The sequence below is a fragment of the Crotalus tigris genome, unplaced genomic scaffold (assembly GCF_016545835.1).
Source record: "Crotalus tigris isolate CLP2741 ecotype Arizona unplaced genomic scaffold, ASM1654583v1 scf7180000018491.14276545383:2951260, whole genome shotgun sequence".
Taxonomy (NCBI): Eukaryota; Metazoa; Chordata; class Lepidosauria; order Squamata; family Viperidae; genus Crotalus; species Crotalus tigris.
This window is the reverse complement of record NW_024097037.1, coordinates 1,503,623-1,531,396: the sequence shown is the minus strand read 5'-3', so window position 1 is coordinate 1,531,396 and position 27,774 is coordinate 1,503,623. Positions and strand designations below refer to the sequence as shown.

The 27,774-nt window shown below is 37.4% G+C and overlaps 1 protein-coding gene across 3 annotated transcripts; it reads right to left on the bottom strand.

Annotated features, from left to right (window-relative positions):
• TOM1 (target of myb1 membrane trafficking protein) lies at positions 1-26,441 on the bottom strand. Of its 3 annotated transcripts, XM_039353061.1 has the most exons (16): positions 26,302-26,441; positions 20,554-20,638; positions 19,791-19,869; positions 17,251-17,400; positions 16,373-16,507; positions 15,572-15,718; positions 14,058-14,174; positions 13,711-13,844; positions 13,573-13,606; positions 12,255-12,369; positions 11,756-11,876; positions 5,784-5,859; positions 4,546-4,608; positions 2,143-2,202; positions 1,649-1,688; positions 1-1,094 (listed from the first exon to the last, which is right to left on the bottom strand). In XM_039353061.1, exons 1-16 carry the CDS (start codon positions 26,351-26,353, stop codon positions 946-948), a joined length of 1,557 nt encoding a protein of 518 aa, XP_039208995.1. In that variant the 5' UTR covers positions 26,354-26,441; the 3' UTR covers positions 1-945. The 3 variants fall into 3 exon arrangements, with proteins under 3 accessions (XP_039208995.1, XP_039208996.1, XP_039208997.1); XM_039353062.1 differs by lacking the exon at positions 4,546-4,608; XM_039353063.1 differs by lacking the exons at positions 1-1,094; positions 1,649-1,688; positions 2,143-2,202 and adding an exon at positions 2,212-3,447.
• Between the last annotated feature and the right edge of the window lie 1,333 nt (positions 26,442-27,774).

Sequence of the window (27,774 nt, the reverse complement as noted above, 5' to 3'; positions counted from 1 at the left end):
TTTGTAGTGAAGTCATTTCTTTAATATGGCATATACAAAGCAAGTCTCCCAATTTCATGGCATAATTCAACACTGCCTCCCCCCCCCAAAATCTTTCTTTAACCTGGTGAATGTCATTTGCAGCTCTTTCTGAGAATGAAAGTGGGACGTACTCTAAGGGAAGATTATGGTGGAAATGGGAAAGTCATGATAGTGGGTTTCATCAGATTCAATTTTCCCCCTAGAAAAGTCTTTGCCTCCTGAACATTATAGCTTTGAACACTGAAAGAAGAAAGCCTTGGAAGAAATTGATACTGCTCAGAATTACACACTATGCAGCTGGTATCTGGACTGGAGAGAGTATGTGCTTGGCTTGCAAGCAGAATTCTTCATGCAGAAATAGTGGTAGGTAACACAGTGTTACATGCATGTGCGTGTATGAAAAAAGACTATAAACTACTCTTTTTTCACAGCAAACTGGATCTGTAGTTCCCCTATTGCTAGTGGAGAAAAAAATACAGAAAAGCCAGCTAAGCATTGAAACAGCTGTCCAATTTGATGATTTTTACATAACTACCTGTGAGATTGGGAAAAACTGACAAATCCTACTACCCATTTTCAGCACAACTTTTAAGAGTCATCATCATTGGAGAAAGATACGCACAACAAAACAATGAAGAACACACCCAAGACTGCCTAGATCTCCCAAGAGAAATCCCAATTCATCTGGCAAATGCATTGGACAACTCTGCAACCTCTTCCTACTGTTTGCTTTGCTTTAGTGTCCCCTATTGCAGCAATGATTAACCTAACCCAAAGCAGTCTGGAAAGAAGGCAGGAAGAAGGAAAGGGGCAGATTCTCTTCTCTGATCTTGTCTCCTTTGGATATCCCTCTCTTCCCCAAGAAGTGCAATGCAGAGCAGACAGGCCCTCTTGTAACCATGGCACACCAATCCGCAGAATGGCTCATAAAGCGAACATTGCATCTTCATCTTTCTCCTTCTTTTGCTGAGGACCGGACTTAGTAGACATGGAAGGAGCCCCTGTGGAGGCACTAGGAAGGGTAGGAAGTTGATCTGCCACCTTTGCACGCTCCTCAAGGAATCTGTCAAACTCTGGCAAGAAAGAATTGGGGAGAATTTTAAAAGAGGAAGAATTAAACCAGGGCTGGAAAGGCATTGGGAGGAATTAGCTGAAACATCTGTGAGGGCTTCTTGGTGCTCTCTGAGCTCGGTTGTTTTCTTTCAGACATTTCATTACCCGTTTGGGTAATGAAAGGCCTGCAAGAAAACAACCAAGCTCAGAGAGCACCAAGGACGCCTCATTTCAAGTCTGAGTTACAAATATTCTCTTCTGTTGGTGAAACACCTATCTGGAGTTGCACAGTTCATATCACTGTGGTAATAATCAATGACAAAGAGTTGCTTTCATCAGGACATTTCTGAATGCATAGCTACAAGAGCTAATAGATCTAACAGATCCTAGTAACCCTATTAGGGGGTTACAAAAATTGCAGGTATGCTAAGAAATCGTATGTGTGTGTTGTTCATATAGGATGGTTTGATTTTAGACTTTGTACACATGGGGTCAATAAATGAAGAACATTTCAGGCCTAGTAGCTGGGGAATATTAGTCATAAGAGCAGGATATACAATTGGGTATAACTTGCCTTCACTGGTGACACCCTTTGGATCCACTGTCTCATTTCCCTGAGGAGGAAAAAAAAGGCAAAATGGAAATCAAATAAGGTTAAATAGAAACTCACAGGGCTCACTTGGAACAGAATGTTCTATAAATACTAAGATCTGGTATATGTTCATCCATCATACCTACAGAGTAGATAGAGTTTCAAGGAGCAGTTGAGTTTGGGACACTGATATCAAATTTCTGTTTTTAATGCTGATATGTCAATGACAGACAGATCTGGCCACAAAAAAGGAAGAGTAGGCATTTCCTTTTCTGCCTCAGAAGAGACTCAAGGAGAGTAGTGCAAGAGAAGAAGTCAGTCTCAGTAGTTAATACTTATCATCTCTATAAGCTAGAAATAGAATCTAGGATTCCCCCTCCCCCCCATATACCATTTAGTATATGAGGGGGAGACAGCTGGTAGGATGTGCCAGTAATTAGCTCCTTATACACAAGCATTTCATCTTTATTACATACCACTTCAGTGGAGATCCACTGTTCAATTTCTTCCATGAAAGCAGCCTGGGGTACAGGAATCTGACAAGGAAAGTGAGAAAAAGAAAAAGACCAAATAGACCTTGCATACCCATGTTTGTGAAAAAAAAAATATCCTCAAATCTCAGGTTTAAAAAGTCATGGTTTAAATCAGTGCAATTCTTGGGGCCCATTTTTGATTCAACATTTTGTCAGTATGATTCAGTTTCTGAAGATAGCTTGTTTTTGATATACTGCCTGTAAAACTAGGCAGACCTTGGTCGCCCATTGATTGCGTCATTGATTGTGATGTATTGCTATGTCCTCTTGTGATGGCTCTGTCTAGTTTTGTTTTATTTGGATATTTGATTTATGTGTGGCCTTTGGCTGTAATAAATTGAATTGATATAATTGATTGATTGATTCAACATTTCTTAAATGAAGCCAGCATTACTGAAGAATGGTTAAAAATCTTTTGCACCCAGCTTGGGTCTTACCTTGCAGGTACAGATGGTATGGATAATATCATAATGTATATGGAGAGACATAATTAATTAGAAGGCTTTGATATATGTTTTAATTTTATCAAGTACAGCATAAAAACCTTCTGTGTTTTAGTTTATTTTAGGTCATACCACTGTATTTAACAAGCTTAAGGAACAACATTTTTCAAAACAAAATCAGGTAATTTATGTCTAGCAAAAGTACTTCTGTGGACTTCTGCTTTACTCCCATCTTCTAATATAAAGGCCACTTTAAAGTTCTCATTGTGCCACTCTGGCACAACAATCATACAGTTAAGATCTGACAAATAAGATCTCTCAAAGTTTCACTTCTTTCCTCTACACTTTCATCTCTTTTGGTTAATTATTACCCCTTACACTAATCTTCTTCATACAATTGTTTATGTGGGGAACAAGTGGAGGAAAGAGTGATGTGTATGCTATTTGGAGTTTCCGAATGAAAGGTAGGATGTAAATCCAACAAAAAATTTAAATAAGATTCTCAGATTTTGCCCATTTCCTGTGTTTAGTAAAATATCTTTAACATATTCTTAAAATTGAAAAGAAATAGGGTTTCTTATATAAACACATTGGTGTATTCAGTCAGCCATTTTTATTTATTGCTATTAAGCATATAACCTGTGCCTGTGATACAAAGGGTTTTGTTTCCATTACAAACCAAAAATAAAAACTTGCCTGGGGAATTATATTGTAATTTCACAATATAATGATGAAACGCCACTTCTTACTTCCCCACGTCTTCATTTTTAAGTTCATGTTCCTATCTTAGACCAAGTAAGCTTATCTTGATAGCCAGAATGTGCAAAAGAAAGAATATATATTTATTTTGGCTTTTATTTTTCAAAAGCAAGCAGGTGTGGTCTCAATAGACAGATTCTTAAGAAAAAAATGTTCAAAGTTAAAACACAAATACCATTAAGGCAGAAAAAGTATTGGAAAACAAAGAGAACTGAACCAAACGAGTAGAAGCCAACTAGCCCAAGGGAAGAAATTATGCAATCAGTTCCATTAAAGCCACTCCAGGAGTCTGATCTATTTTTATCTCATTCTCTTTCCTCTGCCGAGAAAAAGCTCTTTTTTCTTCTTCTTCAAACTGGGTTGAAAATTTGACGAAGAGAGGCATTATTAAGAAAAATGCGGTCATAATTTTTTTTATTCTCAGAAGAGCTTTCTGGAACAGATGGAAATGAGAGCTACAAAAATAATGCAAAACAGTGTATGGGTTCAGCTTGGATAAAGCAGTACAATTCCAATCCTAGGATGATGTTATTGATTAGTTCAATGGCATTTATAATCCTGGAATCTCAGGATCAAAATGATAGGTAGCTGGATATTGATTCTAGCGTTTGTGCATATATTTCTCCTGAAAGTGGATGCTATAGAAAAAAATCAAAAGAAAAAGCAAAGCAGAACTTGGCACTAGATGACAGTATGTGCCCTATGTGAGAGTACAATCCTTGCATGATATGGAACCATAGGATATGGCCACTTCATAATCCTTTATCACTCTTCCTCCTCCCCACCCCAAACATTTCTAGTCTCTTATGAAGATAGTCAGAAAGAAATAATGGATTTTTTGTACATAATCTCTGGATTGTAATGCAATGCAAGTGCATTCAGAGTTGTACACATTATGTTACAAAGATGGTGGGAATAAATTAAAAAATCTGTAAAAGATTCTATTTTGACTATTGTAAAAACCTTTCCTCTACCCAGGTAGTATCTGGAATGTGGCATTTTGAAGGAAAGCTTTCTTGGCTTCAAACCTAATCATATCACTTTGTCTGCTGTTGTCCCCACACAGTGTTCAATCCGTGCCACAATATGCTTGATATTCTTTAAGCGCTTTTTAAAAGCTTCCCCAGCAATGATACATTCTTACCATTCCTTGGCGCATCATCCAGTTTGTAATCGGGGCCTCATCAGTAGAAGCACCTGGCTCCAGCTAATTAAGAAAAAATTTGCTTTCAAAGAAGATAGAAAATGTGGATGATGAGGAGAGCAGGGAGCAATGTTCTCAGTGGGGGAACTATCCCCTCTCTATCTAAAAGATCACGGGGGACCTTCTTTTCTGCCTGTCATTCTTTTTAATGAAATTGAAGGAACTTATGTCCCAAGTCCATAAGAGAAGGTTGAATTATCTATAGAACAGAAAGAAACTGGATGGAGAAACAGTGCTTTTTGCTCTTAAGGACTGAGTTAAAAAAGGACCTATTTAGGGGTCTAACTCAGACTTTGAAAGAAGCTCGATTCAGATGAACTATATTTGAAACCTATGTTACTACAAAGTGGATTCAACACAAGAAGATGATATATTTAGAGAACTCATCTTTTTGACTGTATTTACCCCAGGATGAATGCATACGACTCATTCTCTTTTGCAGTGTTTTTTTTAGTATTGTATTTTTGGAGCTTGATGACTGTTTGAAGATTGAAGAATTTTGATGATACATACAGCATTTTTAATTACTATCTTTTCTTATGGTTGAGCTATAATAATTCCAATATACTGTATTGTAGAACAAAAGTATTATGAGGATTAAAATGTTATATACTTCAAAACTTGTAGAATTAGCTTTTAAATATTTGGGTTATGTTTTCCCAATTAGAATGAATTTTAATGAATTATTGGACATAATGCAGTGCATTACTATGGATCTTTGGTTTGTATTATTGCTGAATGTATGTGAGTAGTCTATTGTGATTTCTTATGAACTGTTGTGGGAACTATATCATGAAAAAGTGCTTAAAAATGAATTGAAATCTGAAATCATTTTTGCCTCCTCTTAGAATTCCTTTACAGAATTTACCCTTACTACGGGTAGATGGTACGTTCTTTTACTTTGGAGAGGTACCTATATTCATATACAAATTCTACATGAAAACATAGAAACCTGTATTATAAAGGATATTACAATCTCCCCAAATTTAGCATCCTTCAGTTATGTTGAATTACGCTTCACATTGCCTCAGCAAAAATAACTGATTGTGCTGGTTAGAGATCAGTGGTACATATAGGGAGGTACATGATGCCTTGAACAGGCAAGATATGCTTCTTCAGTTATATAGTTATGTAGTTATATATACAACTGTCTAACAGTTTGATAGATAGCTACTCACTGCTCCTGTATTCTGTTGTCTGGCATCCAAGGCTCCAGCTAGACCTTTTGTTGCTAAAGGATCTTCATACTTCACCCTGAAAGAGGAAATCAGGTTAGCCAACAGACATGGGTTTGGGCATTTTATCTAAAGCACAGATATATGTTCTAGATTTCTGGGGTGAGGTTGGAGGTGCTTTATATACAGAGAGACAGACAACACACACAGACCAACACAGACATACCAATAGTCAGGCCCAATAGAAATGTAATATAAATTACATTAAATATCTGCTTTGTCATTTTCTTTTAAACTTTCTTACTCATTTAATGTATAACAGTTGAATGTTCTTAAGTAAACTACATTTTCTCTGAAGAAAAAAACCATTTTGATTGACTTATAAGACTTGACTTGTGGTTATCTATCTATCTATCTATCTATCTATCTATCTATCTATCTATCTATCATCTATCTATCCATCCATCCATCCATTCATCCATCCATCCATCCTGCCCGTAATTTGGTAAACACTAGCATATATATGTACTTAGGTTGGCCGTAAAACCAAATTTTAAAAAAGAGGTAAGAGAGAAAGGATTTAGAGAAAATTTTAATGTCAAAATGAATAAACTCCCCTTCAATTGTCTCTTTTTATAGGCTCATACAATATTAAAGAATTTTCTAGGAATATATGGTGACATCAGACATTAGATTTATTATACTGATTAGTTGTGGACATTTGAGGATGAAATAAAAGAGCAAATTCAACTGCATCAGAGATCGGAAAAAGAAGCTACAAATAGTTGCATACAAAGTTAGAATTCACATTTAGAAGTAAAATATCAATCAGGCAAACAACTATTTCATTATTGGTAATCAGTAGAACTCTCAGATGTATTATTTACATGTATGTTCACAATTTTGCTTGACATCCTCAGAATAGCTTCTAGAAAGGTGTGAACCTGCAGGCTCTTCTGTGTATTTATGAGTGACTGAAAGACTATACCCAATCTCTGCCCAAGTTCCATAACAAAACTGCTGACTCCTAGAATTTATAAATAATTGCTTAAATGTAAATATCAGTAGTTGTTGAAATACATTTGGATAGCATTAATAAGGTTGATAAGACACTGGCAGCACAGAAATGCTGGTGTCAATATTTCTAAATTCTCGAGCATTCTTTGTAATATATCCTTTAACTACCCATCAATCTCAGATTTGTAGAATCCTTCATACTTTAAGAAATGGCTTACTTTGTATTTTGAGAAGGCCATGTGAAAACTGTAGAAAAGTTCTTACTCCACATTTCATCTCTGTACGTTTTCCACTGTAACTGTAGTACTACAGTTATGAAATCTTCTTCTCAGCTACTTAATCTCTTTTAGGAGGCATGTGAAAAATGTTTTGCCAGGCTGTAGTTATAGTTGGATGATGTTACTGGTGTGAATTATTTATTATTTTTAGCGGACTTAGAATGGCTGTAAATCATCTTAAGCACTGATGTGCAAGAATAAAGTGAGCAAAGGGTTAAGAAGATGCAACAAAGATTTTAAGTCTAAGTCTTTGATAGTTAGATCTTTTGCAATTGCATATTGATTTACATGCATATATACTAGGTGAAGCAGTTGCAACTGTTTCATCCTAAAATTTAATATTCAATTATAGTTTCACTGAACTTTACTGTATGTTTTCTCAATGAGATAAAGCACAGAGACAGATTGCATACCTACAGAATCTGTTTTGTTAGAATTAAAGAATTCTGAGTTTGCACATCTATTGAATATCAGAATTAAATGGAGTGCCTAGTCATTTCACATAAAAATCCATTCCTAGTCAGCTTAAACTTTATTTTGGTATAATAGTTTACAACTAATGTAGAACCAATTTGTTTGATGCTAAACTGAGTTAGAATAAGTAATTTTAGAAAAAGTTATTTTATTACAAGAGTACTGAAGTGGATTGGCTGAGAATAGGTGAAAGGCTGTAAGTCACCCAACGATTCTGAGTCTTCTCAGCCCAACATCTTACGAACTAAACTTTAAAAACCCAGTTTGAGAATCTAACCTAATCCTCTAATCAAATCTATTTCTCATTTTGAGAAAAAAATGCAGCCTGCATACACTAAGCAAATAACACTCTTGCATGCTATCTTTCAGTTTGATATTTTACGGAAGTTATTTTGATGTTGGTAGTTGGTAGCGAAGGTTAAAGGATTATAATAGGTATTAATCTGCTGTGCCCTGCCCCTAGCAATCTGTCTGCTTGCTTTTTGAGATTTTTGCAAATATCATTTTAAGTATAGCTCTACAAGAAGAGGGAATAAAGTACTTTCATTTAATAGTTTTATAAGCACTCGATATAGAACTGCTCGTGCACATAGATCTACATTTATCTCTATTTTACTTTAATATATGAACCTAACACACATTACATGCTCTGTTTTGCAGATAAAATTAGACTGGCATAACGTTTCCAGATTAATTAACGCATACTGGTAGTTATTGCAATGCCTTTTCAACTGAATATCATTTCATAGAAACTATTTCATAGAGTTACACATTTTTTGACAAAAATAACTAATTTTTGTTATTTACTCTAAAATATACCCAGATCTGCCTTCTGTCTACATTCTATCTAAATAATTTCTTATACAGGGTCAATGCAATCTTATTTGATGTTGCCCCAGAAATGAGCTCCGCCGAGCTCATATTTCTGTTCCACCCATAATTACTGGGACTTGTTCCTTCTTGCAGCCAGGGGGTTGGGCCACCTCTGCTCAAACTTTTCAAAGAAATGCTTGTCAGTGAAAGGCCCACTGTGCACAATAGCATCAAGGATGAAGCAGAGTCCCACCACCAAACCAGTGATAAGGCAGAAAGGTAGGAATGGTTTAATGTTTTGCCAGAACTTCTGCATGATGCTTATGATGTTTGGAAAGACACCCAAGCCCAACTCCAATAAAGTTATCTTGATCTGACAGTCAAAGCATAAGAAAAGAAAAGCACAAACGTATGTGGAAGTAGAGGCAGGCTGCAGAATAGATAATCCCAATCTGGTTTGCGGGCAAAAAATTAAAATAGGAGGCAACCAGTCCAACTTGAGATAGCAGAATAAACGGAAGGTGTCCCTTTATCAGAAAGATTACATTTGCCTTAATCATAAGAGGATCGAGAGGTGCTGGAGAAAATACGCTGCCAGTTCCTGTGCAATTATCCAGAGGGGGAAAAGATCAGCCAGAGTGGATGTCAAGAGATTAGGTTTCAGCTGCTTCTAGTGCTGGTTCACTCTCTCTGCTTTCTTTCCAAATAGTTCCCAATTCTACTTCATATTCCATTAGCAGCAAGCAGGCCGGGATTAGTCTTCCTGCAACCTGGTATATTCATGGGGTGTCTGTATTCTTCCTCTGGATGGTTTCCCTTCATCTTTGAACCAGGCAGAATCTCTGAAAAGGCGCTCTCTGCGGCAAGCATTATAAGTTCTTCAGTGGCAGCAAGAGCTGAATCAGTGATGCCTAGCAACATACTGGCACACTGCCTATTTTGCTAAGTGTTGGAGGGTGCATAAGTGCACATGCCCGTAAAAAACATCTGTTTCTATTAGCAATGATGTCACTCAAAAAGACTTGCTCTAATCTTATGCTATCAAGTCTGAAAAATATGCCAGGACATAGCTGTATTTTTTGGGAACTACTGAGTTAGGCAGGATCCTCAAAATTAGCTATATATCATTGTAAGACTAAAGCCAGATGAATAGTACTTAGAATTTTGTATCATAGTTTTTTGGTATACAAAATGCCTCATGTAAGTTTTATAGCCATTTTGCAGAGTGGAACAGTACTGCCATTATTCTTATTAAACAAATCTTGGAATAAAGTGAGGGAAGGTGCAATGTCTAAGAAAATTATAGTTATATTAAAGCTATTTGGTGAATGCATGGTTTTGCATCAGGAATGTGTCAGCAGAGTGTGTTAAAATAGCCTGTCCTATTGCAGGAAATTTCTGTTGCTTTATACAGAGAAGAGCTGTGTCATCTTTTAAGATGTTTATTTACCAAACAACTAAGTAATTAAGAATATGTGAGAAAATTAAAATCAAAGAACTTTCTGACAAACAAGCAGTTTCCTCAGAAAAATGTTAACTCAGCCATACACTGTGGCAACAGCTGTTTTTAGCTTGCATAACAGCTTGCAGACAATCTGCATCACTGCTACTAGATAAACAAGATGCAGATCCTCAACTGCCAACCACCTGTTAAGCAACTGTTTGAAATTACAATGGTGCTGAACGAAGGGAACTACAAATTGTATTTGAAGTTCTGACTGCTGTAACGACCCTGTGTTCACATGATCACAATTCAGGAACTTGAAAATTTGTCAATCCTTACAACCGATCTCAGGGATGCTACAACTGCCCCCACCAGCCTATCTCCCCCACCCAATTCCGTTCTATTATGTCTCTTGGGCCTCTTTCCACTTGGCAGAGCCCCTAGAGGCCTTGGCCTGTTCCCTGTCCCACTGAATCCAACACCCTTGGGCCAGTTCTGATGGGCCTTGCTCCACTTACCTCTTCCCAAGATTGCCTTTCTGAAAGAGAATTAGTCCATGTGCTTTTCTATACTTAGTGCCATCCTGGAACATGTGCCATTTTGGAAGCAGTCACAACTCTCACAATCCAAGAATGACAGTCATATCCAAAATGGCACCTGCCTCCAAGATGGCACTAAGCAGCTTCTATATAGGAAGGCTGTGTGGCATATCAGCTGATTTTCTTTTGGAAAGGAGATCTCCAAAGATCAGTTTTCCAACAGAGTGTCCAGCCGATGTGCCCCACAGGCTTTTACAGAGGCTGCCTTGCACCATTCTGGAAGTGGCTGCCATTCTTGCAATCTCTCAGAAGGACATGATTTTCCAAATTGCATGAATTGGAAAATCACGCCTCTCTGAGAGATTGCACAAATGGTGCCCACTCCAGAACATACAAAGCTGCTTCTGCAGGAAGACTGTAACCTCACATTGGCTGGGAGCACTTTTGGAGGTCAGAAGAAGTCAGTGGAACAAAGCATGACAGGGACAGAAGGCCCAAGGGGCAGGAAGCTGTGCAAGGGGTGCCTTGAGGGTGTGAGAGGTCCTGAAAACCCAGCACAGCCAGAGTGAGCCGGGGAAGTGCACAACAGTAACTAAAGCATTAGTCTTAATTGACTGTTACCTTGCTAAAACTGCACTTATTCATAATTCTGTTCTTCATTTGGTCCATGTTATTAACAACAAACTTTCCATTTTATTGCAGCTGCAATTCACAGAAACCTCTAGAGATTTAGGAAATGCCAAGGAGGACAGGGAGTGGAGGAGAGGAATGTGCTAATTACAGCTGAGGTTAGTCCTAGTTCTTCTGAGTAAAACAACAAACAGTCTTTTGAAATTTCAACAACCTAATTCTGAAAACCGCACTAGCATTATTGTTAAGGCATAATAAGACACAAAATATGTTTTCTTAGTATCACTGTATTAAAAATTTAAGGAGTCAATACCTAAAATTCAATAGTTTATTGTCAAAAAGGAATTCTAATTCTGAATGGTAATACTCATTCCCAAACTGACACCAAAACTAGGAATTTCAACTTCACATACAACATGGAAAGACTGATGCTATGCGAGCCAAGTGACATCACTTTCAAAACTTATTTTTCATAATATTGGCAGCCTTGATTTCAGTCTCCTGGTTTGTCCATTTTTCTTTTCTACTTGCAGGAGTTAAGAATTTTGGATTAACAACTTCTTTCCTAGCATGAAAAAATATGGAAGGGCAGATAGTCGAAAAGCTTTTGAAATTATGTCTACATTTTAAAAAATGTTTTACATAGATTAAATCAAAATGGCACCAGTAAAATCTGAATACATTAATTTACCAAATTGGGCATTCAATCTCTTAGTTTGAAAAATTTGCTTTACATTATTAATTTTTGCCCATTTTAATATAGTGGGTATATTCACTTACTCTTTGCGTTGTTCAGCTAAGGAACTGCCACGGGTCAGTGCAAACATATCAAACTCTTCTTCCAGTTTGCTGGAATTATTGAGGGACTGCAAACCTGCACTGACACTGCTAGAACCAAGATCTACAAGGCAAAAGACAGCAAGGTATCTCTAGAATGTTAAAAATATATGAAGATGTAATGAACCTATCAGTCTGAAAAAGAATCAAGCTTTCTTGCATGGAGGGGGCAAATTCTCCAGAAGAAGAAAGTATTAGAAAGATCTATTGTGACTTCTACATAGCATGCATTTGGCCAAATATGGCTATCTGGTTTTTAGTAATTTCTCAATAAATCTGCCTATTACTGCTTGTGTTTGCCTGAATTCAAACAATGTTGTTGTTTTTTTTATTAGGAGGGAAATTGTATAAAAACTAGAGAGAGCTTGCCAAATGGTCAGAATTGTGAATGTGAATGGGGAAAATAATTTTGCAGCCCTACAAACCCAACTAACATACTTACCAATTCCTGCAAGTTGAGATGAAAGTGTATTGGCAGTTTCAGGAACTTTTTGTGCTGGTGTGATACTAGGTCCCATGTCAAGCAGACTGTTTTCATTCTCTGTGTCATTTTGTTGCTTGGAAAAAAAAGTAAAACAAAATGTATTTTGCTAATCTTGGATTGCTGTGAAGGACTGTAGCATTTCTTTCAAAACATGCCTCCCAATTCACAGATCATGTGTTTGGATTTGTTGGGGAAATCCAACCAAGGATATGAAAGCCTGAGAAAAGGGTGATATGAATGAAAAGTTGCTACATTACAGTTAAATAGGGGTGTTAGGGAAACAAATGAATAAAAGGCCACATAGCCCTTCCAATGTTCAAAGGAATTCTCACACAAGCATTTCCTGGGGCATCTTAAGACTTCAAAACATATCAGACTTCATGCTTCCAATGTAGGTTCTACTATGCAATCAGTAAAATTTTGGGGGCTCCCTGGAGTTGAAGTTTATGGAGTTGAAGGATGGTTATGAATGTATATGACAAAAATGACAAGTCTAATAATGTACACAAATTAAGAAAAGTGTTTCTGAGTTGAAATGAAAATATTATTCACCATCTCAAACTATTCCCTATTGGCTGTTGATATCCCATTTCTATCTGGAAAAGTCAGAACTGAATCTAGGATCTTGGGCACAGAGTACACAAACTCTTCCCCTGAACCACAACAATTGCCCTAGTTTAGGATCAGTCCAAACAACCAGGTATACTGATGGATCAATCCTCCTAGAATTTTTCTCTAAATCTAGTAAATGCAAAACTTAGTTAAATTTTATGTATCGTAAAGTGACATGCATCCTGAATCATAAACTGATGTGCATCCTGTATTGGAAACATTTTGGCACAACCAAATGGAGGTAAGTTCCCCAGCAAAATGCCACTAGAACTGTTAACATCTTTTTGTTGTTGTTTAGGTGGAAAAAGCCCAACTACAAATATCTGAAGCCAAGAAGGATTATACAAAATAAGTTCAAGTATGCTTTTGCAGCCACTATCTATTTTATCTTATTCTCTAGCAGTATCAATATGACCTCATGAGCATGCTTTGAAGGAGTACTTAGTGGTCAAAGAATTGCATTAGGACAAGGAAATCCCAGGATCAAGTCCACCCACAGCTAAGGAAATTTACAGGTAATTTTAGGCCACATACTCTTTCAATCCAAGCTACCTCTCTGGGTTGCTTTGGAGGGTACAGATTGGTAAAGGCAATGTATGTTCTCCTGAGTTCTTGGAGAAAAGGTGGGCTGTAATTCAAACAAACTAAGTAAATGCTGAAATACCTTTGCAGACTGGCCAGATCTGAGCCGTTCAAACCTATGAGGATCAAGGAGATAGATTCAATGGAAAACAGCAGGCTGGTTTATTTATAAAAGGGAAGGGAAAAAACAAGGGAAAGGAAAAGTTGATCTCAGAAATACCGTTCATGGCGCAGGAAAATATTGTTGAGGTTGTCATTCACAATGAGCAGCTCCTCAGTTAGCTGTTCATTGAGGATGCGGGGAATCAGCTCCAATATACGCTGCTGCATTGCTTTACATGTCTGGTTGAGTTCCTAGACACAGAAGGAAGGTACAAGTTATGAGAACAGAACCAAAGAAACTAAGTTAAGAAGCAGCTGCTAATAACTAATCGGTTAAAAATCTAGGTTTACTCATCCAGGTCATGAATCCGAAAATTAGTTTTTGGGGTTAGGTTCAGGCTCAATGATTGCTAGGTTGAACTAAATGTCACTAAATAGTAGATGTCACATTTCAGCACTTCGTACCTGGAGCAGTTCAAGGTCAGAAGATTCAGTTTGTCCTGGCACTAATTCTGTTAACATCTCAGACATTACTTTTACATTTCCATTCACCACTTCCAATTCACTGCGTAATTTTCCAATCTGAAAACAACAATAGAGACATTTTCTAAGCATTCCATTACTGATATGTTGCCTTAATTTGTCAAACTAACAGTCATCCAGCTAGTATAATCTGGTTGCTCTTGTCTATCAAGTTTTCTCTGTTCTGCTAGGTGTGATAATTTACGCATAAATAAGCTCAGTATTTTCCTGCTCCCTTCCTGGCTATTTCCAGAAATCTCCTCAAATTAATTTTAGATTCTGAGTTAACAACACATATTCCTCTTTTACCTTGAATTCTTCAACTCTATGGTTAGACAGTTGCAAATAGAGCTGATTTTGTCCTACGTTAGAATAGATAACTGGAATTTTGTCTGAAGTGTTATGTTATTACTGTCAATATGACCTAAAGTCTAACAGCTAAAAGTGAAAGCTAAGAGGCACCATTTCAAACTTTTCAGATAAGTTATGAATAGATGACAAAGGGTGTGACATATATACTAATGGAAGTGGACTTACTGGTGAATAATACATGGAAGCCTGGCTATTCCCTTCACCCCTGGCTTCTGCTCAGAAATAATGTTTTTATACCGAACATCTGTATGAAAAATGTAATAGGATTGCTATCTTATTTTACTGTCAGCCAAGGAAAGATTGGAATCCTTATATCCTGTCTAAATCGTCTGTTTGATATTGTTACTCTTTCAGACAAACATGTCCTTTGACATTGGTCCATAAGATGCATGGATTCTTATTTCAGAAAGTAAAAATGGGTAGCTATTCTGTTCCAGCCTATAGCTGTCCTTGTTAAAGGCACAAGGACAAAACCCCTGTTGAAAAAAATAAGCTGGAGACTCCAAAAGAAAACAAATCCCTTTTTAATATGGGTGACAAACCTATAAATAGTCCAGAAACCGAAACAGCAAAACACAAGCCAAAGGGAGGAAATTGTCCACATGAAATACAAGGCAAAACAGAAGAGTAATCACCGGCAATACTAACAGAACAAGATTCCCATAAAGTACTTTGCAACGGTTGCCTTCAGCAACCAGCACCACCCACACATTCCCCTTTTGTAAGTCAGTCCTCAAGGCGTGGCTTCTCAGTGCCTTCTCCTGAGTCGTCCCATAGCCTCTCTCTGGTCTACTCTCCTAGCTTGTCTCCTTTTTCGGGTGTCTCTCATTTCCGACAGCTGTGAGACATCCGAGTCTGACTCTTCCTCCCCACCCAGCTGCAGCTCATCCTGCACACGATTGGAGGGGCCTGGCTCCTCACTGGAATGTGAGTCTTGTAACTCCTCAGAGCCTCCCTCCACCTCCTCCTCCTCAGATTCCCCGGACTCTGCTGTTGAGAGCACAGGCTGGCTCAGAGTCACGACAGGTAGCCTTCAACAAGAAACTCTTATATGTAGAGAAAGGAGTGGTTAGCGTTGCTCTTACCTGGTCCGGCGTAGGTGTGATAGAGGCATCAGCTGCAATCTCTGGAACTTGTGGTAAGGACACAGGGTGCAGGATTGAATCTATCGCCTGAGGAGAATCTGCTGATGAAGTAACTCCTGACTGGGAATCTGGTGGTGTGTATACAGTCTAAAGATAAATCCATAAAGGAGAGGAAGAACAGTTCAATTATTTCTCCTTAAAAAATTCTGCCCTGTATATTATATGCTGTTTTTCTTACCTACAATTATAGTGTTTTCTTTTTATCTAAGTAATGAGCTGGTCAAAATGTTTCCCATTCTCCTTAATGTTTCTTTATGGTTTCCAAAGCAGGCACTGCAGCCTGGTTCTTTTCATTTCTCTGCATGAGCAGCAACCAGCAGGTAGGATGAAATATGTGGCTTTTCAAAACAAAGCAGATTTTCAACTAGACTGTGTGCTTTGGGGGAAATGTCCAAACTAGTTTGTGTTCAGAACTCTCAACTATGTCTTTCAGTGGTTATGAAGCGGTTTCTTGAATTCTGTATGGTTCTTAGACTTTGATTATGATGGCAATAAATTACTCTAAATAAATAAATAAACCATGTGATCTGGTTACTTTCACTACACTTGATATATCTTGCCATGTAGTTCTTTCATTTTTTTTTCATAACATGTATCAGTTTGGAAAGGGAAAAATTGTAACAGATCAACAGCACTATTTCTAAATACCTTCAAGACATATTTCTTCTAATATTATTCATATAACATTTCACTCTAATATTTGTAATGCAAATGAAGAATTATTGTGAATTAAACATTTACCCTCTGTGGTGTATGGATGGGCGATAGCATATCTAGATCTGTCATGGGAAACTCCAGGCCTTTTCTCCTCAGGTCCTCATAAACAGTTACAACCCCAGTCAGGTCCGGTGTACTACGAAAGGCATCAGCCCAGGACTAGATAGGCAGGAAAACAATTACAATTTTTTATTTTTAAACTCCTGTGTGATTTTTTTTAATAAGCAGGAACATTATGATTCTATTAAGCATGCAAGAAAAGCAGACTGTGTTAAAAGGAAAGAGCAATTACCAGATATGAACATTCCGTAGTACCCTGGACATTTCAGCTTTTTAAAGTTTTTTTGCTGCATGGGTGTCTAAATGCTGGAATGATCTGATGAATACTAGATATATAGTCACACTAGCAGTATATAGCTGTTAGAAAACCTGATTTTGACTTTTTAAAAATGTTTGCCACCCATTTTATCACAGTGTTAAGTTTCTAGTCCTTGTGACTATAAGCTTGTAACTGCTCCAGCTGAGATCTAAAAAAAACAGTAGATTTCATGAGTTAAAAAGATAGCTTTTGCCTGTTGCCTGTGTTTTGCCTCTTTCCATGAACAGTAACATAATTATTTATACAAAATAAGGTCTTAAATTATTTATAATATTTATTTTATACAAGATAAGTTCTGATATTATATAAACTGAATACGTCTACAATGTACATAAATGTTTCAGATTTCAGTTATCCTCGGGAAACCAAGTATGGGTAGAAAGTTTACTTCTATTTAATAAGCATAGATTACATACTGCCATGAAAATAATCTGGGTTTTTGGTTTAGGCAAAGTAATTGTGGGTCTGTTATCATTCATGGAGACCCTCTGAAAGACAGACAGATTGATAGGGATGCACTTACTTGGATGATGGTCAACACCTTATCATGTACAATAGCTGGAGGATTGTTTTTGGGAAGGATAGTTCGTACTAATACACCTTCTACAAAATCCTGGCTAGCAACAAGTATGTGAAAACGATGACCACAGTTTTTGACACATGTCTCAAGGACCTGCAAAGTCAAAGAAGATGCATTAGAAATTACTTCTGGTCTACTTGCTTCTTGCTTTTTCATTTCCTGATCACACTACAGCTAGTGTTTTAGAAATACCTATATATCACCAATCCCAAGTGATTCAGTTCCTTGATTGCAAAAACAAGATAAGTTCTGATATTATGTAAATTGAATTGAATTGGTATCCACAGGCAAATAGAAAGGAATGGTTGTTTCACACAGACCAATAAAATTATTCTTTCTCTGTCAAGTATATTTGAACTGTCTTTCAATTAATTCAGACAATCTTCACAATATACTTTTTTAAAAAAAAAAACAAACTGTGCTTCCTATTACTTACATGAAAACTTAGTATTCCAGGTTAGAGATCACTTCTCTTTTCCATGTATATCCTTGAGATAAGTCAATTACCACGACAGCTTTCTCCCTTGCTAGCACCCTCCTAATGGAGCAGAACTGCCTCTCACTCAGTTTGTCAATAAAGCTTAACTGGAAAGCTATCCCCACTGACAGATGGTAAAAAGCAAAGGTGAAAGAGAAGGTGAAGGGATATATAGTGGAAGTAACTCTACACACCCCTGTTAAAATACCAAATTTTTTAGGTGTAAAAAAATCAAGATAGAACATAGAATAATAAGAGTTGGAAGGGACCTTAGTTCAACCCCTTGCTCAAGCAGGAGACCCTATACCATTTCAGACAGCGATGGAGCACTACAACTTCTGAAGACAAGCTATTCCCTTGGCTGATTGCTCTCACCATTAGGAATTTTCTCCTTAGTTCTAGGTTGCTTCTCTCCTTGGTTAGATTCCATCCATTGTTTCTTGTCTTGCCTTTTGATACTTTGGAAAATAGTTTGATCCCCTTGTGTCTATAGGAGCCCCTCAAATATTGGAAAATCACTTCAGAATTTTTTCCCACTTTTAATATAACATATAAACTATGCAATCCAACTGAAATCTTTTATGCATAAACATAACAATAAAAAACTAGAATAACGTGGCTGCATAAGTATGCACACCCTCTTTTTAATCAGCCACATTCAAAATGATGGTACACACCTGCCATCAATTTAAGTGACTCTGATCAAGTTCAGCTATTTTAGTAGGATTTTTCTGACATTTACTCAGTTGCCTTTTACAGCAAAAGCCTGCAAAGGGCTTACAAAGCTTCAAAGGGATCTCATTGTTGGAAGATATCAGTCAGGAGAAAAGTACAAATTTTTTTCCAAGGCATTGGATATACCATGGAACACAGTGAAGACAGTTATCAATAAGTGGAGAAAATATGACAATGACATCTATAGATATCCCTCCATAATTGAGGAAAAAACAAGACAAAAAGTGGTCCAAGAGGCTGCCAAGAGGCCTACAGCAACATTAAAGTAGCTGCAGGAATTTTGAGCAAGTGCTGAGGGTGTGCTACATTTTACAACAATCTCCCAATTCATCATTTGTCTCGGCTGTGGAGTAGATGGCAAAAGGGAGACTTTTCTCATGAAAAAAAAACATCCAAGCCCAGCTACATTTTGCAAAAACCTATAGCAAGTCTGACAAAAGTATGTGGAAAAATATGTTATGGTCTGATAAAACCAAGTTGAAGATTTTGGCCATAATTTCAAAAAGCATATTTGGCGCAAAAACGATACTGTGCATCACCAAAAGTACATCATACCACAGTGAAGCATGGGTATGTCAGCATTATGCTTTGGGACTGCTTTTCTTAGCTGGAACTAGGGCTTTAGTCAAGGTGGAGGGAATTACGAACAGTTCCAAACATCAATCAATTTTGGCATAAAGCCTTTTGGCCTCTGCTAAAATTCTAAAGCTGAACAGGAATTTTACCTTTCATCACAAGGACCCAAAGCATACTTCCAAGTCAACAAAAGAATGGTTTTACCAGAAGATCAAAGTTTTGGAATGATCCAGCCAGAGCCCAGATCTGAATTCAATTGAAAATCTGTGGAGTGACCTGAAAGGGGTGGTGGTGCATAGGAGATAACCTTGCAATCTGACAGTTTGGAGTGCTTTTGCAAGGAAGAGCAGACAAAGATTCCCAAGGCACGATGTGATATGTTGATAAGCAGCTCTTGCAAAAAACTGAATGCCATCATAAAATCAAAAGGTGCTTCAACAAAGTATTAGTTTAAGGGTGTGCATACTTATGCAGCTACATTATTCTGGTTTCTTACTGTTATTTTCATCCTAAAAGATTTCTGTTTGTTTTTCAATTGAATTGTATAGCTTATACTTATATGAAAAGTGGAAAAAACTTTGAAGTGATTTATCTTGATCTGTTTTTTTTTTTTTACATCTCAAAAACATGGCATTTTAATAGGATGTGTAGACCTTCTATTCTACCATGACTGAAAAATCTGCATCATACTCACTGTCAAAGCCAGCATCACTTCGTGGAAATTCTTATTCCCGACAATCCTTTTCTTTATGGCTCGAAAAGCATCTTTGGGCCTAACAATAGCAAATGTCACATTATAAAAGCACTAACATTGAAAAAGAAATATATACTTGTAATTTGCCAGACAATAAGGGTCAGAATCAGGTTTGTTCTTCTTCAATTATACCCTGGAATCACCCAACCAAAGCACAAAAAGAGCAACCTCCTCTTCATAATACAGTAAATGATTTTCTTTCTCCCCCAACGCACATTTTATTCACATAAATTAAAAGAACCAAGATTCCTAAATGTAACAAAAATGCCTGAAAATGAGGCACTAAATTGCAAAGGAAGATAATTTAAATTATTTAAAGAAAGAATTAACAATTAACATTAACAGATCTAAGGAAAAATACTTTAAGAAGAGAATTAAGAATAGTTTTAGTTTTTTCAGATGTCAGGAAAAGCGTGTAAGATTGATTTTACCCTCGTGCAAAGAATTACGACTATGATAATAGAAATTTTGACACTGACAACAAAAACAGTGTTTGAGCAGTACGCTCCTTTTTGAAAGTTGTCAGAAGACTCAGCATTGAGCTTTTATGTTTTGTATCAATGCTCCCTGTTACAAGTTTCACTTTTCTTGAGCTGGGTGTGTCTTTAAGAAACTCGGAAAAATGTGTAGGCTAATGCAAAACCATCAGTGAACGTATCCAGAAAATGACTATTGATTCTTTATTCAGCACTTGTTTCCTTACCCTTCTTCTGTCTCATTAATGATGTCACAGATTTCCATGTTAAGAGCCCAATCTTCATTCTGTAAGGAGCCATCAGTAGCTTTCTCTGTGGAAACAGAAAAAATACAACCTCTACTACTCAATTTACTAGGCTTATATACAGCTTCAGCCATTGCTGACTCTGAGAGGTTATATATCAAATACACATAAACTTTGAAATAACCACTGCCAAAACACATAAACTTGATTTTAAAAAAATAGTATAAGATCATTACAACTGGTAACAACATTTACAGTGCACCAGGGGAATAAATACAATTAAATTAAATGAATACATTCTCAAATGAATACATATCTACTCCTAAGATCAGCTGATAGAACTAGATTTTGATAGATTTCCTGAATCTTAGCAAGATTGGGGCCAGTCAGAGTTTAGGAAAAATATTATTTCAGAGAAGGGGAGGAGCAGTAGAGAAAGAAATTTCACTTAGAAGAGCAGATTAAAAATGCCACCTATTTTTCCTGGATGAATTTCTCTAATAAAGTGATAATAACATTCTAGCACCAGTAATCTAGCAAACTGAAATCCTTAGAAGGTGCCTGGGCTTTTTGAGATTTCCAAAGTGTGGTTCAGTTTTTAAAACAATGAATACTATTAACTGAAAGCTGTGAAACTAATTATGTTAAAATATATTAGATATTATAAGAGTGAGTTCAGTATTGGAGATCTTTCTCCTGCCTGCTTCCGAGCAAATCACTAACAGTCTGGTCCCAGGTCTCTTGAAGTCTAAAGGCCCTGAAGCCTACTTTTTAACTGATTGGATAAGGTAGTAAAACAATACTTATAAGAAGCCACTGTTAGAAATTATTAGGATGTTGAAGCTAAGTGTCACAAACATGTTGTTACAAAGCAGCTCTCTCCCTCTGTCATTACTCAGATGATTTAATTTATCAGATTTAGGTGCCACATGATTTCACAATACACGTAGTAGTGGGATTAGTACCTAGGTCCTAGATACATAGTGCTGCATAAAGGTTATAAACTGAAATTGAATTCCAATCCTCTGAAATTTCATAGTTCAGGAAATGAGTAGGTCTCTGATTCTAGATCAGGGGTGTCAAACTGCCAGCCTGCGGGCCGGATGTGTCATGCCGAAACCACACCCACCTCATTGCCGGCAATGGAAAAAAAGTCATGATACATCGTGACATGTCACGTGACATTGCAAGTTTGACACCCCTGTTCTAGATCATCTTTTCTCACTGGGATTCTTCCAAGAAAACCCTAGGATTCCGTGACAGGTTGGTAAGGGTTCCATGAAAGTTTGATAAAAAAAAATGTTTTTTAACTTCATGTACCAAACAACACTAACTGTAGGTTTGATGTGCAAACCCTGAAGATAAATCGGCTGATGGAACTATATTTTCTTTGAAAAAATAAAGAGAATGGCATATTTGTGCTCCTGTTGATCACTGTCAGCAGTATAAGGTAGTCCAGGCGATACCATGTGTACCTAAAGTTATTTTTTTTATTAAGACTATCTTAAGATCGATATCAAGACAGAAACTGGCAAATCTGAATGTGCTTCTCCTCCTCCTTTTTTCCTATTAATGTGACATCTGTCTGAGAGTTTTCTTAACCTTTCCCCATCATCTGGGCTTAAGTAATGTTTATCTCCTTGTTGTTCTAGTAATGGAGCTTTCCTCTGTTCATCAAGGTTGTTTTCTTTTTTATTTACTATATTTTTATTGAAGTTTAAAAGATCATCTTCTTTATTCATGCCCCCACATAGGTGCCAGGCGTGTAGCTGACCAAGTATGTCTGGTTGCAATACTTTCTGGACGGCCTGTCTCTAACGGTTTCTTAAATGCTAAACTCTAATCTAGATTACAGCATAGTGTTGTGTATTTGCCCTTGAAACACAAGAAAATTGCAGTTAGTTCAAGAAGTGACAATAAAGCTGTTATTAAACAATCTTCAGAGATTATATAACTCTCTATTGTTACTAGTTAGATTATAAGGCTTTAACAATGATGTTTCAGATCCTTAATTGTTTAAAATATTTGAGTCATGATGTCATTATGCAACTATTTTATTTATAGATGAGTTATAAAATTCTCAAACATGAGGAAAAAGGGCCAGATCTAGACAGTCAGTAAAGTTATGTAACAGAACTGATTGTTTCACTTCAAGTTATATATATTGGGTATTTTTTCTGGAAAAAATTACTCATTCAAAATTGTATTGAGTTACAAACTCATCAAGAATCCTTGCCAAGCCAGTATATCTTATTCTGTGTTCCTACATGCTTTATTGGAACAATAATATTGGCCAATTCTTAAAGACCTCTGTAAGCATAACATTGAAAATTGGTAATCACTGTATATTAAATTTACTATGTCAACTAGGTATTGCCATCTGTTGAAAGCTTTAATATTCAATTTTGATATAAAATATAAAAAACAGACAACTTACTTCACTTTCAGTACTTAGGAGAATACATCTTATATTTAAAAAATGTTTTTCCACTGTTAGCAATTACTGTTCTTTCTGAAGAGAGAATTGTCACTATAGCTTCTGGAAACAACCTCTTCCATCCAAGCCACTGCCACCAAAATGGGTTTTCTCAGTTACCCCTACCTGTTACTAACTAAAGATACAAGTGCCAATAGTTGCTGAGTTCATATTTGGATACATTTTGAAAACAACAATTTATAGAATCATAGGGTTGGAAGGGACATTGGAGTCCAACTCTGTGCCCAAGGCAGGAATCCTTATACCACCTTGGATAAATAGTTCTACAATATTTTCTTGAAAACCTCCACCCCCTATGTGGGTCTATGGAGCACCCATAACTCAGGAACCAAGCTTGTTTGCTCTCCAAATCTGAGAAATACAGAACATGAGCTATAACAAGGCAGATTTGTCCATGGCAAACTGTTATTATCTTAGTAACTTCTTCCATTTCCTTATGACTGTGCATTATGCTGCAAATGAAAACCACTGGCCTGATTATATCTCATTCTACAGTTCTTATGTATGGCTGTGTTGAACATCTTTTTAGATTGAGATTTCATAAAAGAGCCTCATCCTATCAAATACAACCTTTTTTTCCTCTCATATATCAATGAAGTAGATTTTATAATATTTCATGTTTTGCATTTGAAGTGGGGAAAAACAAGAAAAATTGTTTTATTAAAACAAAAGTTTTTATTAAGCTTTTCTAAAACACAAGGCCCTCAATAGTTATGTGAATGATATAGATGCTAAATTCAGCTTCGGAAGCTATAATTAGAACCATCAACACCTCGGAAGTCTAACTCAGCCACACAACTTCTATATGGAATAAAAAAAGCAGTTTAAATCTCACCTGAAAAATACAAACAATTCTAGTTGGAAGACCAGAAAACTAAATGTGCCAGCAAATTTAATATTCCAAACTAGTGTAGTGAAGCTGTCTGAGAGTGTTTGCAGGAGCTTGGTTGGGAAGGAAGAGATTGGGACAGCTGTTGCTGGCTTTGGGGGTGGCCGGGGTGGCTGGAGGAGAAGATAGAAAAGAGAAAGGGAGGAGAGGTCGTCAGGTGAAGGACTGGAAGTTTTATTTGTTTTCTTCGTAATGAGGATATTTTAAACAGAGGCTAGAGGGGGAGAGAGAGTGGAGTTTTTTTGCTTCCTTCATGAGGAGGATATCTCAAAAGAAGGCAAGAGAGAGATTGTGTGAAGAGGAGTTGGCAGAGACTCCTAGCCTCAGATTTTAACAATAAAGATAAAGGAGGGGGGAGGGTTTTGACGCTGAAACCTGACTGAAGGAGAAGTAATAGAAAGAGAGGAGAGACTGGAGGTGGCTATTGCTGCTGTGGAGCCTGGAAACAATTTGGACTGTGACTATCACTGTTACTACAGGTTTTAAGACATTGTGGGGGAGTTGCCGGGGGGGGGGGGACAAGCTACTGCTACAGCACATTGACTGTTGTTGTTTCTACTATCGTCTGGAGCCGGGGTTTTCCTTCATCCTACTTGACTCTGAACGATCACTGAGAATCTTTTATTCCTGCTGCTATACCGGCCTTGGGCTATTGGATATCATCATAGCATTGACTATCGTGACTGGTTATTTTCGTTCCTGGAAGCTCCTCCTTGACAAGAGCCTGCTACCTACTAATTCTGCATGAGCTCTGGCTGGAAGATACATCTTATCGACTCCTAGAGAACACTACTGCAGGGCTTAACAAAGGGGCTGGGCCTGGGAGGGCCTGGGTTTTTGCAGCCTCTGAGGAGGTAACGCTACACTAGTAATATATGTATTGCCTGACAGGCAAACTCAGCAAGATATATCTTAGCCTGCTGCCAGGGTGTGGAGATTTGGCAATTAATGACACATCACTAATATGTTAAGAATTACTGGTTATGAAGGTTTTGGATTCCAAGGGCTCCGATATCATCAGAAACTATTATTTGTATCCACTAAAGACAGAAGAGGATTTATCAGTTAATGCCATTAACATCTATTACAGTCTAAGCAAATTTCAATTTGCTTCAAATTTCAATTTGTTTCTTAAATTACATTTCAAACACATAAGTTGAATAAAATGAAGCAAAGTATGAAAATCAGTGGAACAGAATTTTACCTTATTTGGTTTCAGTTGATTTTAATGTCTCTAATCTCTAAGTCTAGATTTTTCTCAGCATTATGAACAGCATATACATGCATGTGAATTTAGGCAAAGATCTTATTTAGGAGTTTAACTTCAGATTTAAATCAGAAACATATTTTAGTAAGTCACATGGGATTTTTGTGAATGAAACAGATTGTGATGCCACAAGGAAAAGATACTATATACTTGTAGAATAGTAAGATGACTCTTGTGTGGTATGCTTTTTTCTTACAAAAATATATATGATTCACAATAGGTTCACAAATATTAATTTTGTAAATTCTTAAGCCAGCAACAGAGAACATGTAACTCTACAAACGTTTGAGAACTACAGTTCCCAGAACCCCCTGCTTGTATGACCGAAGATGAGCAATGCTTCAAAATGCGAATCAGCAACAACAGTAAGGCCACACAGGCTCCTCGTCAGTCACTTAAATGATAGATTTTTTTCTCTCCTTAGGTCACCATGACTAGACTTTGTTTAGTGCTCCAAACAGCCAACCATTTTTCATTTTGTCCCTCACTCAACGCCATCCCTATGGGACAGACTGCACCTAGAAGAGATGGAATTTGTACTTCATGTGGGCGGTTTTAAGCCTCCGCCCATTCAGTTTGCCAATTCGTGCTCTTGCGACAACCTCGAAAGCAACTGAAGGGCAGACTTCGAAGATCTTTTTAAAATTATTTCAACTGTTTGTAGGCACCGCACTCTAAAAGAGCGATTACAGCGAACAGCCTTCTAGGGGGCGTGATGTTCACATCAGAGGCGCGTCCCCTTTAAATAAGCAAACTTTATCCCTTCTTCGAGACCCCCCCCCTCTACTATTACCGCGACAGGATTGGCCCACAAGGCCTACTCTAAGAACCCGCCTCTTCGATGATACCCCATTGATCAGTACAAAATGTCCGTCAGAAGAGTGTCCTATCCCCATCGACCAGGAAAAAAAAAAATCTAAACCCCGCCTCCGTGGTTTATTAGCTCCGCCTCTCTCGCGGTAGACACTGACTTGAGGTAAAATCCGGAGTTTAAAACTACGGTCACGCGAGCAGTCGAGCTCGGGAGATACACGGGGGACAGAGGAAGCCTAACGCAAGAATCGGGCTGCAACTTACCAATGCGCTGTCCGACCGGAGAGCTAAAAGGATTGCCGAGAAGAAACTCCATCACCACCTAGACAACCGCCACGGCTTAGCAGGGATCAGCTGACAGGGCCGCGAGTTGATCACGTGACCAGCCTGAGCTGCAGGGGGCGTGCTTCGTTCTTTGCTCTTGCGACACTCCCCGTGGCCTAAGCGCCTCCTTTGCCAGCGGAGTTTAACACGGAAATTTGATAGACGAAGCGGTTTGGCGGAATATAGGCACAGCCGGCTCTTAAGCATCTTCGCCGGCAATAAGATGTTCTAACTTTGGGGGAGACATTTCCTTGCAAGCACGCTCGGGAGTGTAGACTTTTACAAGGCTCTTACTGTAGAGAAGGGTTTGTTACCTGACGACAGCATGCGGCGACGATTGGATGATGCCATAATAGGTCGCAAATAGGACCCAAGCAGCTCGCAGTCATCGTAGTATTGGTAGCTTCCCCGGAGGGCCTGCTCGGGAAAAAGCAGCTTGAACAGACTCCATTTCGCTCTGCCACAATCAAGCCGCATTAAGCTAAACCTGTCTGTAAAAAGGCACGCTGTTGCCACTAGGGCAGAGCTGAGGTATCTTCCTTCCTGATGTCTTTCAGTTCTTTTTCAGTAGCAACGTTTACATAATTATAGATGCCAAAGTTGTCAGATTGTTTTTCCCATCCAAATCCATATGTTACAAGCATTTAATTGTATGTAGAAAGCTACAAATATCAACGCGATGCAGGAAAGAAACACTGTTGAGTAGATTCGGTAAAGCATTGAGAAAATTTTTGGAGTCTCATCCTGATTCAAATGAATTTAAATTATAAATTTAAAAAGTACATCTGCAACCTCAAACCATAAATGCAAAGCTATTACACTACTAGAATACTGGAAAGTCACATGTTTCAATTTTCATCAGAAAAGTTATATGTACAGTATACATATGCAAAATACACCCAATTGAAAAAATATTTTTAAATCTTAACACAGCTATATTGGATTACTGATGATTTCAAGGTATTTTGCATCATGAGTATAGTATTAGTATTTCAGTATTTTATAGATGTCATTTAATGTGGAAATTGAAGTAACCACCTCAAAAAAAACAAAGCATCTTCCTTTCTTTGCTAATAACTTTAATAGAAACAATTTGCTTAATTTGCTGATGCATATGGGGACAAAGTTCTCCATTTTAAAACAAGCTTGTGTCAAAAACAATGTAAGAATGTTTCTACATGTTGATCTGTTACAGGCTCAAGTTCTCATGTTTCAAGTAAATTCAGTACAGGTAGTCCTCAATTTACCACCACAATTGAGCCCAACATTTCTGTTGTTAAGTGACACATTTGTTAAGTGAATTTTGTCCCATTTTATGACCTTTCTTGCCACAGTTAAGTGAATCACTTCAGTTATCAATTAGTAATACAGTTGTTAAGTGAATCTGACTTCCCTGTTGATTTTGCTTATCAA

Coding starts and splice junctions, on each gene's coding strand:
- TOM1 (XM_039353061.1), bottom strand. CDS start 26,353: ATGGAGTTTCTTCTCGGCAATCCTTTTAGCTCTCCGGTCGGACAGCGC. Junction 14,175..15,571: donor TCACACCTACGCCGGACCAG/GTAAGAGCAACG, acceptor TGTTGTTTTCAG/ATTGGAAAATTACGCAGTGA. Junction 13,607..13,710: donor ATTTTCCTGCGCCATGAACG/GTATTTCTGAGA, acceptor TGATCCTCATAG/GTTTGAACGGCTCAGATCTG.